The sequence below is a fragment of the Zalophus californianus genome, chromosome 16 (genome assembly GCF_009762305.2).
Source record: "Zalophus californianus isolate mZalCal1 chromosome 16, mZalCal1.pri.v2, whole genome shotgun sequence".
NCBI classification, from domain to species: domain Eukaryota; kingdom Metazoa; phylum Chordata; class Mammalia; order Carnivora; family Otariidae; genus Zalophus; species Zalophus californianus.
This window is the reverse complement of record NC_045610.1, coordinates 45,833,296-45,850,879: the sequence shown is the minus strand read 5'-3', so window position 1 is coordinate 45,850,879 and position 17,584 is coordinate 45,833,296. Positions and strand designations below refer to the sequence as shown.

At 49.3% G+C, this 17,584-nt stretch overlaps 1 protein-coding gene across 2 annotated transcripts in view; it reads right to left on the bottom strand.

Annotated features, from left to right (window-relative positions):
- Positions 1–2,392: 2,392 nt before the first annotated feature.
- Positions 2,393–17,584, bottom strand: part of MYL4 (myosin light chain 4) — a 28,887-nt gene continuing 13,695 nt past the window's right edge. The window contains exons 2-9 of one of the 2 annotated variants that reach the window (XM_027625172.1): positions 14,780–14,930; positions 11,704–11,731; positions 5,667–5,816; positions 4,145–4,318; positions 3,949–4,014; positions 3,585–3,662; positions 3,039–3,082; positions 2,393–2,563 (exon numbers count right to left, since the gene is read on the bottom strand). In XM_027625172.1, the coding sequence (XP_027480973.1) occupies positions 3,054–3,082; positions 3,585–3,662; positions 3,949–4,014; positions 4,145–4,318; positions 5,667–5,816; positions 11,704–11,731; positions 14,780–14,930 (676 nt within the window). In that variant the 3' untranslated portion in view covers positions 2,393–2,563; positions 3,039–3,053. The remainder of the gene's footprint in view (positions 2,564–3,038; positions 3,083–3,584; positions 3,663–3,948; positions 4,015–4,144; positions 4,319–5,666; positions 5,817–11,703; positions 11,732–14,779; positions 14,931–17,584) is intronic. The other variant, XM_027625173.1, reaches the window with a different exon arrangement.

The following is a 17,584-nucleotide window of genomic DNA, read 5'->3' as shown; positions in this document are numbered from 1 at the left end:
TCTCCCTCTGCCTCTCCCCCTGCCCATGCTGTCATTCTCTGTATCTTTGTGTCTCAAATGAACAAATAAAAAATCTTAAAAAAAAAAAAAAAGAATGGCTGTCATAGCAGCCCTGGACTGCCAGCCTCTGAACCTCAATGGGAGGGAAAGACACACTTTTGTTTCCTTTAAGCCACTGTCTTTTGGTCTTCATAACTCACAGCCAAATAGAACGATAACTGATACTGGTTTCAGAAAAGGTTGGCTGTTATCTGTCACATGATTACAACTATTTAATGTCTATCTTCCCACTGGATTGTAAGCTTCATGAGGACAGGGACCATGGCTGTCTGGCGCAGTAAATCCTCAAGGCCCGATCCAGGCCATACACACAGTGGGCACTCAGTAAGTGTCTGTTGAATGAGTTGGTAAACCCACTTCATGACCTTCCTCTCCCCAGGCCTGAGCACCAGCCCTGGGTCTCACTTAAAGCCCATCTCCGGAGGAAAATCTTCCCTGTCACACCTCATTTCCTCCTGGTTCCTCTTCATGCAGGTTCCTGGAAACTCATCCTTTGTGAGTGAAAAAGTTATGCTATTTGACATTGACAATCGTTCTCTGCTTAGTCCTTGGATGCTTATGTCGTTGCTTAACTAGACCATAAGCTACTTGGGCAGGCAAAACACTCTCAGTTTTTTAATCACCGGGAGCCTTAACCCCAATTCCTCATAAATGCGTAGAGTGGACAACAAACACTTCGTGTAGAAAGGGAGGGAGGGGGGAAAACCTAACAAGGCTTTGGAGCTAAAGCAATTTAAGAACCACTCAAGTCAATGACCCCTCTCCACAACTACATAAAGATCTCTGGTTTTATGATTCAACCAGTTTATTCTCAAAGCTGGAGCCCTCTTCAAAGAAGAAAGGCTATCCACGGGCCTTGGTCTCATCTTCCCAGCCAGACTGTAAATTCTGAGAAGGGTGAATTTGGGTTCGTGGTTCTCAGCCTCCCACGACGAGCTTCCCATCTGGGCTCATGGAATTTCATCAATGGCTAGATATATAGAAGTTCCACAAAGTTCTGTGGCTAGATGCCCCAACAGGGCAGCAAAAGACTATGAGAAGGAGAATCTGATCCACCCTGTGGAGTTCTCAGGGATACAGGGACCCCCATATGGGTAACTGGGCCCCTGAGCTCCAACATAAGTGTTTCTGCTCATGGGTGTGTGTCTTCAACTTCACCACATTTCTGGGGCGCCTGGGCGGCTCAGTCGGTTAAGTGTCTGCCTTCGGCTCAGGACAGGATCCTGGAGTCCTGGGATGGAGCCTGCTTTTCTCTCTGCCCCTCCCCACCCCCATGCTCGCTCTCTCTCTTTCTCAAGTAAATAAAATCTTAAAAAACAAAAAACCTTTACCGCATTTCTATCGCCTTCTTCCCAACCCTGGTTTTCTCATCTCTTTCCTTTTCCCACTTGGCCCTCCCTGCTCCCCCGTCCTCCCAGGCTGAGGTCTGTGCTCCCTCTGACCCTGACACTTTCTAGAGCCCTGAGTTAGAGTCCTGGGTATGGACCCGGGGTTTGAGCAGCAAGTCAGTGAGATGTCCAGGACAAGCAGGGCTGAATCAGGCACCGGGGGCTTTGTACGCAGGGAAAGAGGCACCTAAAGGGGCCACATCAAGAAACAAGGACCGTAAACAGAATGTGGTACCTACCTACAGTGGAATACTACTCATCATTTAAAAACAAGGAGATTGTGACACAGGCTACAACACGGGTGAACCTGGAGGACATTATACTAAGTGAAATAAGCCAGACCGAAAAAGACAAATACTGTATGATTCCACTTATATGAGGTATCTTGAGGAGTCAAATTCGTAAAGACAGAAAGCAGAATGTTGCCAGGGGCTGGGGAGTTAGTATTTAAGGGATATACAGTTTCAGTTTCGTAAGATGAAAAGGTTCAGGAGATGGATTGCACAACAATGTGAATATACTTAACACTATAGACCTATACCCTAAAAATGGTTAAGATGAAAATTTTTTATGTATTTTGCCACAATTTTTACAAAAAAAAAGAAGAACCATTTGAGGGGTCCCTGGCAGCCCCAGTGCTCCTATACCCGCTTCCTGTTCACCACCTGGAGGTGAGACAAGGTGGGAAAGTGAGCCTTGGAAGGAAACAAAACTCCAGATTACAGTTCCACCAACTGCAGCCCCCAACCCCCCGGAGCTCTCTGCTCATGGGTCTGACCTTAATATTTCCAGATCCCTGGGCTTCAGCCCTTGTCTCCCAGCTCCCAGATACTACTCTTTTCTCTGAGGAATATGCATGAAACCTCATATCTCATACACACACACACACACACACACACACACACACACACACACACACACACACACACGGAATCAGAGAATCTGGCCCAGGCTTGCCAGAACCGTTTATTTACAGGGTGGGCTACTGGCCCAGGGTGTCCTCGGGGCTGTGATGCAGTGGCAAGTCCAGGACCCCAGCTCCCCAGCTCCAGCTCAGTCACTCTGGGCCTCTGGCTTAACTCGCCCCAGAAAGGTTATGGCCCAGGGCCAGGCACCTGAAAGAAAGTGCTAGATGTGCCCCAGCCCCTTATCACAAACCCCACACCCCAATTGGGATGGCCCTCAGCCAGGGGAGCCCAGGGAAGGGAGGAAATAGGAACAGAGTCAAGGGCACAGACCTGGGCACTCTTCCACCCAAGGACCTGGCTTTTGCATGTTCAGGAGCCCATACAGGAGGCCCCAGGCTGGAGGGAATGGTCTCGCCTTGAGAGACCCTAATAGAGAGGCTGTCAGGTGGGATTGATGAGGGTCAAGACAGGGGACAAAGAGCAGGGAGAGCTCAAGGCCAGGCTGGAAGGGACCAAGGGCAGAAGGCAGGAGCACAGAGAGTGCAGGGAATGGTGGGCAGACCAGGCTGCTCTCCCATCATGACCCCACTCTCCTCTCCTATGGGGTCAGATTTGGGACAGAAAAGCTCTAGGGCATGTGGTGGCAGACCCCAGAAGGGACCAGGAGGGAGGCTGCACTCACCCTGAGGGCTCTGCTTCACCCAGACATGATGTGTTTGACAAAGGCTGGGAAGGGAGACAGAAATCAGTCACCGCACTTGGCCCCTCTCAGCCTGACTTCCAACCTTCCCACCACCCTTTCTCCAGACTCTGATTCTTTCTCTTATTTGGGGTTGTTGGGAGAAGCTGGAAGAAGAGACCTAACCTCTGCTGTGTCTTCTAAGCTGACACCTGGACATAGATGAAATGAGCTACGTTGTCTCTGCTAATCCCCACAACCTTAAGAAAGGTGCCAGCATCACCCCATTCATTGTTCAGATGAGAAAATTGAGGCTCAGAGAAGGTAAGTGACTTGATCTAGGTCACACAGCCAGTCTATCTCCAAAACCCATGCTCTTTCCATTATACTATGCTGTTCACTCCAAGGATGGAAAAGAACATCCATTGGGAACTCACCAACACCTATCTAGCCTCTAATTCCTGGATCTGTTCTGTTCTGCAGACCCGCCCAGCCCAAACTGTGCCCGCCATCCCCAGGTGCCCAAGGAAGTGAGGCATGACCTGATACCTTCGTAATTGATGCACCCGTTGGCATCCTCTTGCCCAGCCAAAAGCTGCTCCACCTCAGCCTCAGTCATCTTCTCTCCTGGGGTGGGGGCAGTAGGTTCTGAATTACACATGGCAAAGGAGGGACAGGCCAAACCCAAGCACCCCCTCGAGTCTCAAGGCCCAAGGCTCCCCAGATCTGGGAAGTGGACATTCAAGCTTTGGAGGGGGAGCCAAGGGTCTTAGGTCTTTCCTACTCCCCAAGGCCTCTCCCTCTGCCCTACAGCCAGAACTGGGGGAGCAGACCAGGGCCCCCGCGACTGGGGCAATGACAAGGATGGGATCCCTGCGTCCCACATCTCAGGCTTCAGCCCTGCTCTGCCGACCTGCTCTCCTCTCCTTCCAAGCCCAGCTGAGCAGACCCAGTTGGAGGAAGGTTGTTCCTGCAGAGCCTGAAGAGACAGGGCCTGAATCAGGATGTGATCCTCAGGATGCAGGGACCCCAGTCTACCCCCTACCTATGCCACCTGGGCAATTCCCACCACTCCCTTCCTTCCCCTTGGGCACCACCAGCCTGCATACCCAGGGTGGCGAGGACATGGCGAAGCTCAGCACCCATGACTGTGCCATTACTCTCCTTGTCGAAAACACGCAGCCCTTCCACAAAGTCCTCATAGGTGCCCTGCTCCTTGTTGCGGGAGATATGCTGCAGGATGGGCAGGAACGTCTCGAAGTCCAGCATCTTCGCATTCATCTCTTTAGGCGGGAAGGAGAGAGAATGTGATGTGAGTAGAGGCTCAAGGGGAGCGGCGAGTCGGTAGGGGGCCTCGCCCCAGCTCTGCCAGGCGAGGACCAGGGTGGAAGGGGAGAGCCACTCTGACTCCACCCAGACCTCTAAGCTCCAGGTGGCCAGCTGGGGGGGGGGGGGCCGCAGGGGTGGTCCGAGGGTGGTCGCGGCAGGATTTGAGGGGCCCGAAGGGTCACAGAACCAGGCCTCACATTCACAGCTTAGACTTTTGACATGTGACAGACACATCAAGGAGGTAAACCGATAGGATTGCCAAAAGGGAATTTTGCATCATTCCTCCTTTGGGTCTCTTCCCTAGACCACGTTGCCTGGAGCAACGCTGAAACAGTAATTTTTATAAATTTGCAATTCTTTTGTGATGAGCCAGCCCACTTCTCCCACATTATGGTGTGTTAAAAGCTTTAATTTTTAAATACCACAGATGTTGGCAGTTCTTTCTTCTGTAACAACACAGGAACTTCCAAAAATGGAAGCTCCCAGACATCTTTTACCTCTGAGAAGCCCTGCTGGTCCTCTGGCCCTTTCCTGCCCACCTTCTTCACCCCACAGTGGTATCTTCACCAGCAAGAGGAGGAGGGGAAGGGGCCAGAACCAAGGAAAGGGGAGGGGAGCAATATGGGGCCCGGGAAGCCTCTAGAGAAGGCCTGCCCTGGCTGGGGGGCTCCTGCCCAGGTCTGCCTGTCCCCACCTCGTGCCGACACCTCTCTGAAGGACATGTGTGTTAGAGCAGCTGTTAACTCTACTACCAAACATAACAGATGACAGTCACAAATAGGACACATTGCCTTGCACCACTTTTGAAACTCATTCACCAAAACCTACTAAATGCAAATGAGTGACAGGGCATCATTACGGAGCTCAAATTGAGTCCGCTTTAACTTGAATGAATAATTTGCAATCTTCAGTGCTCTCACCATCATTAGAAACAAAGTCTTCGTGACATTTCAATGCAGTAACGCCGCAACTAAGATACTGGGCGTAGGGGTGCAGGCAGGTGGTTAGTGGTCAGATCCCCATCTCACTTCCCTGCACCCTGGGGTGTCAGAGGAAGACACTGAAACAACAGCAGGTCGTTCCTGCCCTCCAGGAGCTTTGACTTCACAGGGAAAACAAGAGCAAGCCCTGGCCACATTCTTCAAGAATCAACTGTCGGAGACTTCCAGATAAATTCTAGCAAGGGGAGAAGGGTAACCTGGGGAAGAGGTCTGGTCTTGAAGGGCTATCACGGGAGAAGAGAAAGAGCCCCAGGGGCCTCAGGGCAGACACCAGGAGGTCGAGCCACAGGCCCACGCTGACCTTCAGGCTTCGGTTTGCCCAGGACACGCAGCACCTCGGCGTTGGTGGGGTTCTGGCCCAGTGCCCGCAGCACGTCCCCACACTGCCCATAGGTGATCTTCATCTCTCCAGTCGGCGTCCGGTCAAACAACGAGAAAGCCTCTTTGAATTCTGCAGAGAGAGGACCTGACTGCAGCCTCCCTGGGGCCAAGCGAAGACAGTGGCCGGGGGCCCATCAGCCTCCACTCAGGCTGAGAGCAGGTCAATGTGGCTGATAAAACATTTCAGTATTTGCCCTCGGCCATCATTCCAGCCCCTCCCTGGAAGCCCACCCACGCCATCTTCTGACAACCAAAGGGGCATCCTGGAGCCTCCGTGACCTGCTCCAGCGCTGGGCCTGGGATCCCTTCTATCAGGTATTGTCCTGTCATCTGAGTATCTCCCCTGCGCCGCCCCTCCAGTCCACGTACCCTGCCCTGCTGCAGGGGAGGGGCCTGACTGTCAAAATGGCAGGGAAGTGAAAATAACACTGGCTCAGGAGTCAGGATTCCCAGCTTCTCATCTTGGCTCTGCTGAGTAGCCCAGAATGAGCCCAGCTAGGACTCCGGTGCAAACCCAGGGAATAAAGCTCCACCCTCCCCTCCCTTCCCAGTTAACTGTGTCAGAGGTGGTGGTGTGCGGTGGCACTCTGCAAAATGATAAGACCCGCTCAGAAGTCAGCTCACAGTACGGCCTGTTCCGGGCCAGACAAGCTGACATGGTCGAGACAGTCGGACCACACCAGCTCTTCCACTGACCTACCACTGGCCTTGAGCAAACTACTCACTTTGGTGGGCCCTCATTTTTTTTTTAGCTCTAAGTGGGGATATAATGTCCACCAGAGTGAGTTGCTGGGGGGATTATCAAATGTACCAAGCATGCTGTCTAGCACATGGTAAGGGAATCAACAAAGGGTGGTTACTATCGTTTCCCTAGTTCTGGAGCCAGCTCAGAGCTCTAGGGACTAGACTCCCTGAAGGTACCAGGGCAGGTGTCCAAGGAGCAAGGTCAAATTAAGGCACTCCTGGGCCCTTTGCAAAGAACCTTAATTCCTCATTAATTTGGATTCAACCAGTTCATTACTGGGGATAATTTGGACTGGGAATAGCAAAGAAATGGTTTACTAAACAGATTAACAATATAAACCAAGGAATGTATGAACCACTTAGGGAAAAAGCTGCTTTTAATCCTCACCAAGTACTCTAGAAACACTTATTCCTTAGAGGCTGCCTACGGATTATTTACAAATCATTCCACATATTAAAGCAGTTCTGCAAGATGTTTATTTGCAAGTCTTTACTAGGCTTTGTAAGAATTTAAAAGGTAAAAAACCACGTCTTTCAATTACTGAATAAGTTCAAATTCCATTTCCATTGCTTACTAGCTATGTGATGTTGGGCAAGTAAATATTTAACCTCTATAAACCTCTTCTCCTCTATAAATGGCACCTACCTCATAGGGTTCTTAAATTACATTCAAATTGGATACAATAATGCATGTTAAAAATCTTAACAAAATGTCCTGCATAAAGTAAATGCTCAAACAATGCTGCTAGTCTTATCTTACTGCATTTAATCTCAATTTTACCACTTAACTATGTGATTCTGGCCAGGTCACTTAACTTCACTGACCTTCATTTCCTCTTTTGTCCAAAGGAAATAACCCCTACCTCACAGTTTTGTTAGAGGATTTAATTTTTTATTTTTTTTTTTTTACTTTTAAAGCAATTAGCATGGCTTCTGGCACAAATTCAGTGCTCAATAAATATGTTAGTTGAATCTGAACTCAGACTTTTTTTTAAAAATGATTTTATTTATTTAACACAGAGAGAGAGCATATACATGGGGGGAGGGGCAGAGGGAGAGGAAGAAGCAGGCTCCATGCTGAGCAGGGAGCCTGATGCGGGGGCTCAATCCCAGGACCTTGGGACCGTGATCCCAGCTGAAGGCAGACACCTACCTGACTGAGCCACCCACACGCCCTGAACTCAGACTTTTTGATCTCCTAGTTCATTCAGAAGAGTGAGGTCAGATGTAATAAAAGAAGGAGGCTCCTCATAAAAGAAGAATATAATGATCCTTAACAGGAGGGTGGAACATGAGGGGGAAAGTGAAAGAACTATGACCTATGATTTGATCACTTACAATGGACCGAGCTCTGAGCTAATAATATTGTCTTAATCTTTCAAAAACCTTATGCTGTAGGTATAATTATCCTCATTCATAGACCAATGCACATGTGACTTCCGGTCAACTATTCAGAACACCAAGAAAATAGTGAGGAGGAAGGAGGAGAAGGGAAAGACCTATTGTACCTGCAACGCTCCAGCCCGCTGCAAAGCCTGGTATACACATAAACCCCAAACACTCAAGTTTAGGGCTGCTACTAGGTAGAAGACAGAGCCAGTGTGATCTTGGGGTGCATGAGAGGTGATGTTCATAGGCCCAGAAGAAAGCTTTTCTCAATAGTCTATAGCAGTCAGGGCCTTGCTAGAGCTAGGAGCAAAGGTGGTAATCCCTTCCTGTAAGAACATGGAAATCTGGGTGCCTGGGTGGCTGAGTTGGTTGAGCATCCAATCTTGATTTCCACTCAGGTCATGATCTCAGTGTCATGAGATCAAGCCCCGCCTCCCAGCTCTGCACTCAGCGGGGAGTCTGCTGCTCTCCTTCTCCCTCTCCCTCTTCCCCTTCCCCTGCCTCGCATGTTCTATCTTTCTCAAATAAATAAATAAATCTTAAAAAAAAAAAAAAAAAGAATATGGAACTCTGGAGAGGGACCAGTAAGTAAGTCAAGAGTTAGAAGCTAGTTTCTACAAGGAAAAAAAAAAGGCATTAAAATAAAATGGGGCCATATCACCCAGAGAATATAAAACAAAGACAGGATTTGATAACTATCTTCAAATAGAGGCTATCTAAAGGATGCTGAATAGAGTCATGGAACTCTAAATTGAAAAGAACCATATATTCTTACTTTGCAGATAAGAAAATTAAGGTTCAAAAAAGTGACTTGCCCAAAGTCTCATGGCCAATAGTGGCAGAATTAGGGCCAATACTAAAATCTCCTGATTCCAAATAACATTCTTTCTAGCATAACATAAGAAAAACATCTTCAGCTTCATCAAAGAGCAAATGAAGAGATAGCAGAAGTAAAATTCAAACAGAAACAATTCCGATCCAAAATAAGGGACATCTTCAAAGTCAGAGGGATGACCGAATGAAATGAGTTAGATCATAGCCCTGAAAATCTTCATGGACAAAAGAGGCAACCAGCTGTCCCAGTTGACTTTGACCGTGATTCCCATTTGGGAAATGAAAAATTTTTATCATTAGTTGACTCTCTACTCTTCATGGGTACCACCATGCTTGTATCTACACACAAGTATATATTTAACTAAAATGCATTTAAATTAACTTTAAGGGGTGCCTGGGTGGTTCAGTTGGTTAAGCGACTGCCTTCGGCTCGGGTCATGATCCTGGAGTCCCGGGATGAAGTCCTGCGTTGAGCTCCCTGCTCAGCGGGGAGTCTGCTTCTCCCTCTGACCCTCCCTCTGACCCTCCCCCTCATGTGCTCTCTCTCGCTCTCATTCTCTCTCTCAAATAAATAAAGAAAGAAAATCTTTTAAAAAAATAAAATTAACTTTAAGTATTTTACAGCACAACAAACTATTGACTGAAAGTGAATGTCCACGGGGTATTGCAAAAGCAGAGTCAGATTCAATTCACTAGTTTCAAAATGCATCTGCTAGTTCTCATGCCCTATTTGTGGGCAAATTGGCATCACTTTTTGGGAAGACAATTTCACAATAACTATTACAGTTTAAAATGTATGTATCCTTTGACCCACTCCTAGGAAGGTCCCCTGGGGAAAGCATGCTGCCGATAGCTCCCAACGGGAGACAAACTAAAGGTCTATCACTATTAGCCTGATTTAATTAAAAGGTACATCCATGTATAAGAATATATGTAATTCTTTAAAAAAAATGAAGTAGAACTGTTTGTTAACTATAAAAAGATACCAAGGTATATTGGGGCGCCTGGGTGGCTCAGTTGGTTAAGCATCTGCCTTTGGCTCAGGTCATGATCCCGGAGTCCCAGGATCGAGTCTCGTATTGGGCTCCCTGCTCAGTCGGGAATCTGCTTCTCCCTCTGCCTCTCAACCCACTCGTGCTCTCTCTCTCTCAAATAAATAAATAAAATTTTTAAAAATAAATAAATAAAAGATACCATGGTATATTAATTTATTATATTTATTATATTATATCTTTAAAAAAACAGTGGTTATCTTTTGAAGAGGGATCAACATGACAGGAAAGCAAGAGGAAAATATTTTTATTTTTTATTTACTTTTAAGTAGCATATGAGTTTTTGTTTTTGTTTTACTGTGTGCAGGTATTGGTTGATCTTTTTTTTTTTAAGATTTTATTTATTTATTTGACAGAGAGAGAGACAGGGAGAGAGGAAACACAAGCATGGGGAGTGGGAGAGGGAGAAGCCAGCTTCCTGCTGAGCAGGGAGCCCGATGTGGGGCTCAATCCCAGAACCCTGGGATCATGACCTGAGCCAAAGGCAGACAGTTAACGACTGAGCCACCCAGGAGCTCAATAATTTTTTTTTAAATATAGTATGTGCTGGGCGCCTGGGTGGCTCAATAGGTTAAGCATCTGCCTTCAGCCCATATTGAGCCCCACATCAGGCTCCTTGCTCAGCGGGGAGTCTGCTTCTCCCTCTCCCTCTGCTCCTCCCCCCTGCTCATGCTCTCTCTCTCATGCTCTCTCTCAAATAAATAAATAAAATCTTTAAAAAAAGGGGGGTTCCTGGGTGACTTAGTCAGTTAAGCATCTGTCTTGGGCTCAGGTCATGATCCCAGGGTCCTGGGATCGAGCCCCACAATGGGCTCCCTGCTCAGCAGGGAGCCTGCTTCTCCCTCTCACCCTGTATGTGCTTCTCTCTCTCTCTCTCTCTCAAATGAATAAAATCTTAAAAAAAAGATAAGGCTAAATGAAAGAAATTAGTATTTTAAAATAAATAAATAAATAAAAATAAAATTGCACACCTCTTAAAAAAATAAAATAAAATATAGTATGTGCTTAGAATCAGGGGTTGGATCAGATGACCTTTCAAGGTCCCTTTTAACTCTAAACTTCTAACTCTAACTTAAACTTAATGGTTTTATGTCCTAGAGGCATTTGGTGGGGAAAACAGAGGGATAAGTTGCAATGGCAATGAGCCCCAGCTATAAAGCAGACAGAACATGATGAAACATTCTATTCTCAAAACACCAGACTCCTACAGGAGAGGGGCAACAATCAGGTTGGAGGGTAAGAGATCTGGAGGCTTGTCTTGAGAGCTGCACTTAATAGCACTTCATATAACATTGAGTAAACAAATTGTCTTCATCAAAGATGGAGAAGGGTTGGTGATGGGGATCACAGGTGGACTAGGAACCCCCCAGTCACCACTGGCCCTGCCACCTTTAGCAGGTAAGCATCTCGGCAGGCTACAGGATGAGCGGGGAGGATGCCAGTGACCTAAGGAGGGCTTTCCAATAACAGGAACAGAAATGAGGGTTCTAAATATCTTGAATAGTAGGTTTTGTGGGTGGAGGGGAAAAAAGACATTTTTGCTGTGCATCTATTATGTTCCAGGCGGCCTGGCAGAACAGTTGAGAATTCAGGTCTGCAATCAGAGCGCCTGAGTTTGAGTCCTGGCTCTGCTTACCAACTGGCTGTGTGAGACTGGGTAAACTACTGAACCTGTCTGTGTCTCAATTTTTCACAGTAAAATGGGGGTGATAATAGTCCCTACCTCCTGGGGGTGTCAGGTGAGAACTAAGTGAGTTAATCCACATCAAGTGCTTAAGTCATCACATATCCTAGGTGAAAATGAGCAAATGCGGGTGAGCGATGATGATGATTAAGGTGATTACTAGGACCCTGGTGATAGCGACTACGCTTCTCCATCCTCCTCCAGGGAAGTGAAGCAGAGGGTGTGCTGGGGGAGGGGCGGCTGTCAGTACTCACCTTCGATCTGGTCGGCAGTGAAGTCTATCTGTGGGGAAAGAAACACAGGAATGAGGGCTGAGACTGCCAAAGGCTCCCAGGGGGAAGCAGAAGTGGCTTCCACCACAGTCGGGGAGGGGGGAGGACCTCCTGCAGGCCACCAGTGCGCGGAGGAGACCAAGTACACCCCAGTCCCCTGACGAATGAACTACAATGAGCTATCAAATAGTGCAGCCACCAGAGCTCCCTCAATACCACGTGTGAAGTGATGGCTCAGAATGAGAGGAAAAGAGAGAAAGAAAAATACTCTAGAGAACTCTAGAACCTATGGTGACTCCCTATGGCTATTTCTTCGGGCCAAATGTAAATTGCTTATCCTAGCTGGCCATAAACTGCCCTCACTTCCAACCTGACTCCACAGTCCACCCACGGTCAGACTTCCTCTCCCTTTGGGCATCCACCACTCTTCACCCTCCGCTCCCCTTTCCTCCTTGATGCTGACTCTCCATTCACCTCCTTCAATCCCACCTTCTCTTCCCTCACCCCGTCCCATCCCCACCCCCCCACCCCCCAGCACATGTCCCTCTTGGGCATCAGGACAGCAAGCCTAGCTTGGATGAGCCCTCGATGTTTCCTAACTATCCCACAGTCCTGCCTCTAGCTGTGCCCAGGCCTCCTGAAGCCAGGACTCCCCCTGGACCAGGATTTTTGTTACTGCTCACAGAGATGCCTGGCACGGAGCAGACACTCAAAAAATATTTGAGTGAAGGAATAAATTTTGGATTCGCCCCCACAATGCACAATAATTTAATGCTGAGTAGAGAAGAGGCTCTGAAAATGAATGACAATGAACAAGCATGAGTCATTATTGTAATTTGGGATTTTGTGTGTTACTTCATCATCCTTAATCTGCCACCATGCTCCCCGCCTGATCTCCTCTTCACCAGGGGTGGTAACCACCCCTGGCACATCTTTTTCACGGAGCACCATTTCTAGTCCTAACTCTGTGGCTTGTGCTGTGCCCTGCAGGCGAACCCCTGTTAATGAGGACCTCTGGGGGTGGCTGGAATGAGCTAGGAGAACGGAGGAGGGGTTACACCGGCTTGGGGAGGAAACTAGCTGTGATCAGGACCGGGCTTTGCCGCAGGTGGGGTTGGTCAGAAAGGTAAAGATACCCCTGAACTAGGGTAAAGGATGCTTTGCACGAACTCTCTGAGGGAAAGGCGCAGTTGCCCCAGGAGTAGATGTGTAAGAGAAATGAGTATAAAAACATAAAATCAGAATCTGTGGTCATAACCACACATATTGGGTTAAGTTTACTTTTGTTCTGTCTTTTTGAGCAGAGTTTTCGAAGCAAAGGAACCAGATAAGTACAGTAGTAGGGAAATCATATCCTTCCAATCATGAAGAACACCTACTTCTTTTTTTTTTTTTCACTTTAAAGCAATTTCAACAACCCTCAGGATTGGAAGATCCAGATGTGGGAAAGAGGACTGCATCAAAAACTAAGGATTTATTATATGTTGGCTAACTGAACATAATAAAAATTAATAAAAATAAATGAATTTAAAAAAAGAGGACTGCAACTGGGGGAGAGAAAGCGGGGGAGGTGGGTGGATGGAGGGAAAGTGATGAGTCAAAGAGAAGGCTCTGATCTGATACCACTAGGCAGCTGTCGCCCGGACACCAGGGACCAGGCTACCCCCCAGGAGGAGTGCATTATCAGAATGAAGCAGAAATAAAAGCATCCTGATAGGGCGGGAGAGAGTCAGCTTTTCTTGTGAGGTTCTGCCCGTAGTGGGAGTCATGTATGACCCAGGTACTTTCAAGGTCTCACACGATTGCCTCCACGTGTACCATAACAAGCCCAGGGACATGCAACTGCCTCCATCTCTTGGCCAAGCCGGTTATGCTTGACCCCTGACCGTTGCAGGGATTACCAAAGATCAACCCCAGGGTCCTCGGCACAACGGCAGGGTCTCCTGGGATTGTAGGTGCGGGGGAGGAATCCTGAGAGGGCTAGGGAGGATCATCCAAATTGGAGCCCGGAGGTTCAGTTTCCCTAACTTCTTGTCACAGAACCTGGTCCTGAGCTCCTATTTTGATCTGATTCTTCACCACCTCCAGCCCTGCCCTTGTGGCTATCCCCAGGGGCCCACCACTCCCAACCTGTTATTAATAGCTCTTCATACCAGTAGCACTTGACCTCTTAGGTTCTGGTGCCAAGACTTAGAACTGCTTCACTCTCCAGAGGCCTCTGACCCCTCCTTCCCTGGCCCAGCCCCTCCCAGTTCCATTCCTTCAGCAGCTGGGCCAGATAGCTGGGAGGCCTGAAGTGACTGAGTCAGCAGGCAGGGCTGGTGGACCAGCTGCAGGGAGAGGAACCTTCCAGTGAGGGGAGCAGGGCGGGCAGGGAGGGAACCAGGCCCCACTCCCTCACCAGGTTAGAGGGAAGGTCTCAGCCTGGGATGGGCCTGTCCACTGCATACCCCAGACAGGAGCCCAGGCTGAGGCCACAGAAGGAGGGAACCACTTTGGTACGGGAGGAGAGAGGGAAACAGGCTCCCCTCACCTTACCTAGAGCCTCTCTACCCCCAACACGTGCCCACTGAAAGGGTCTTTGAGAACAAAGCCTATTCCAGACCCCCAGCTCCCTCACTGCTTACATCACTCACTCCAAGTTGCACTGGTGGTTATCATGTGTCTCTTCTCCAGAAAGATATCATACTACCTCTAAGGAAAGGGTCAGTCTCCTTCTCTTCACTATGATGGCTCCCCACAGTGCCTTAAAATTTAAGGCTGAATGGTTAGTTGGTTGTATCTCCCTGCCATTCCCGACTCTGCTGGGTACATTTGGGATGACAGAGCAGGGTTTCCTCAGAGCAGAAACCCATTCCTGAGGGGAAGGCCTACAACCCCAAATACCCCTCAGCAACCCCCACACCAGTTCCACCACCCTGGGCACCAGGATGTGGGGCATGGACCACCACAGCCTTCAGCCCAGTCCAGCCTCCAGAAAATAGGTCTCTAAGGTCCAGGACAGACAGGATCCTGAATGTCATCCCCACCTCCACCCCAGTGGCTAAGCCTCACTCACCTTTACACTCTTGGGATCAAAGGCAGGTTCCTTGGGGGGCTCAGGAGCTGGGGCTGGGGCAGAGGCTGGAGCGGCCTTGGCCACTTCCTTCTTAGGCTCAGGCTTCTTGGGAGGCATGTTGTCTTGTTGGGATCTCCGGGAGAGATGGAAGCTAGGAAGGAATCAAGAGATGTGGTGCCTGGGAGATGAGACAGGAGACTGGGCCGCCTCCCTCCCCTTTTATCCTGGGCAGGAGCCCCCACAGAGGGGCTGGGTGAGAGCAAGAGCAACTGCTCTGACTATAAAAGGAAGAAACACCAGCAGGGTACAGCTGACAACTGTGTATTGTCACCAGGTTTGGGGCGACGAGCCTCCCCTCCCTCCACACCTCACACTCCTCCTGGCCTCCAACTCTGGGACAGGCTGACCCCTTCCTGCCAATGGGTGGAAACCCAGAGGGGCCAGGAAAACAGACCCTCTCAAAAATGCCAGAGTCCAGCCAGAGAGATGAGCTGACTAGAGCAGTTGATAACCCTCACACAAAGCCCAGGGGAGGGTAAGGCTTTTTTTAGCCCCTCCTGAGCAGAGGCAGCCCACTGCACATTCCTTTTAAGCCTGGCTCCTTTAAGCTGAGAGCCACTCTGGGGCCTCAACTCTGCCCTGAGGCTCAGCTCTCAGGCCTGGAGCCCTGAAGCAACAGCTGGTCCAGCCAACCCACACTGTCCCCACCCCTTCCCAATTCACAGGGTGAAGCCCTCCATCCTCCAGAGCAGGCATCCCAGAAACTCCACAGACCTCGAATCCCTGGGTTTACCCCCACCACCAGCAACCTCAATCATTCATTCAACAAGTACTGAGCGCTGAACTTGTGCCTGGGGGCCTGGAGTGAGAGGCAGGGAGGTGTGGCTAAGAGTCAGTGTGACTGGAGGTCAGAAAACTTGGGTCCCGTTGTCACCATACCTCTAACTCACTCTGTGCCCCAGGACTCTGTGTGTGTGTGCATGTGCGTGTGTGCGCACGTGTGTGCATGTGCGTGTGTGCGCGCATGTGCTTGTGTATATGTGTGTGTACATGTACACTTATCTGTGTACGTGTAGTGCTTACTGTGTACCAGGCACTGTTAAGCGCCATCATATAAAATCTCATTAGGTCTTCACCACAATCCTATAAAGTAGCTATCATTATTACTCCCATTTTACACTTGGGGAGATTGAAACTAAAAGTGGTCAGGTAACAAGGTCACTCAGCTAATTAGCTATGAGCTGGATCAGAACCCAGGTGTGTCTGATTCTAAAGTTTATGCTTAAATCATTGAGATCATAACCCCATTGATGAAGGGGGCAGTGCACACATAATACGTTTGTGTGTTCATCCGGAAGGTCAGGCTGAATATACACTAACATGTTAGGAAGAAACACCCCTGGGACCTGGGGGCGGGGAGGAAGGGGGGGATGACGGCAATTCATAATTTTGTACTTTTTTCACTTCCTGTATTAATGGAAATTTTTAATAATGAGCATATACTGTTTTTGTAAAAACCATTGAAAGTCTATAAATGTTCAGAAAACAACAAAAAAGCTTACCCACTGCACAGAATTGCTTTGAGCTGAACTTTAAGTCTCTCCAGTTCAAAGGATAAAAGTCCAAGCTGAGAGAAGCCGAAGTCACTCTCTCTAGGCCCTCCCTATGAAGGGACCCTCCCGATGAAACAAGATGGCTACACTACATACACCTGCGTGCGATTCCAGATTCCAGGTGCCCGGGGCCCACATCCGCTCCTTCCCCAGGCTCCATTTCCCAGGTGCCCGGGGCCCACATCCGCTCCTTCCCCAGGCTCCATTTCCCAGGTGCCCGGGGCCCACATCCGCTCCTTCCCCAGGCTCCATTTCCCAGGTGCCCGGGGCCCACATCCGCTCCTTCCCCAGGCTCCATTTCCCAGGTGCCCGGGGCCCACATCCGCTCCTTCCCCAGGCTCCATTTCCCCGATCTTTCCGAGCCAAAGGGGCCCTTAGAATTGGTCTCATCCTACCTGCTTTCATAGGTGAGGAACCTAATGCCCAGAGGGACTTTTAAGCGGCCTGGAGACATTCAGCCATTCATAGGCAGAGCCGAGCCGGCTAATTCTGGCTCCCGAGCGGTGTGTGGAGATCTGCGCCCCACCCCCGCCCCGCGACGCCGCAGCTCCTACGGCCTCGGTGGGCTCTCACCACTGGTACGCAGAGAGGCCTTCAAAGGAAACTGAGGGAGGAAAAGGAGCCAGGACTTGCCCCAGGGGATACTAGAGAGAGCAAGACCCCAACCCAGGCCAGTACTGGTCCTGGCTGGGACAGAAGCTGTTGGCCCTTTCACCTCACCCCACCCCTCTTCTGCCTCACCTTTTCTCTTCCTTCTGACTTCATGTCACCTGCTTCCAGGGGCCTCTGTTCGCACCCTTCCATTTTCCCTATCTTTCCCTTCCCTGACTTCCTCATTCCCCAGGGGTTGGGAGCTCAGGTTGCTGGTGGTGAGGAAAAAAAAAAAAAGGAAGGCCAGCCTCTCCCCTCCTCTCCTCCCACGGCACCCCCTTCCCGGACTAGGTGTGCTGTAGGGGTTTGCAAAGATACACAAACCGGGGTTTGGTGGAAAGCTGCAAGCCGGAAGCTGGAAGATCCAGACACTGGTCGTGACCTTGCGAGCCACTCCCCGTCTCTGGGCCTCAGCTTGCTTATCTCTAAAATGAGAGATCATCAGGAGCTTTCAAACAGTGTTCAACAGACACCCAAGGATCCCTTAACTTGCTTCCGGCTGCAAGAGACGTGGAGAGGCCAGGTTGGGAGCTCCCCCTGC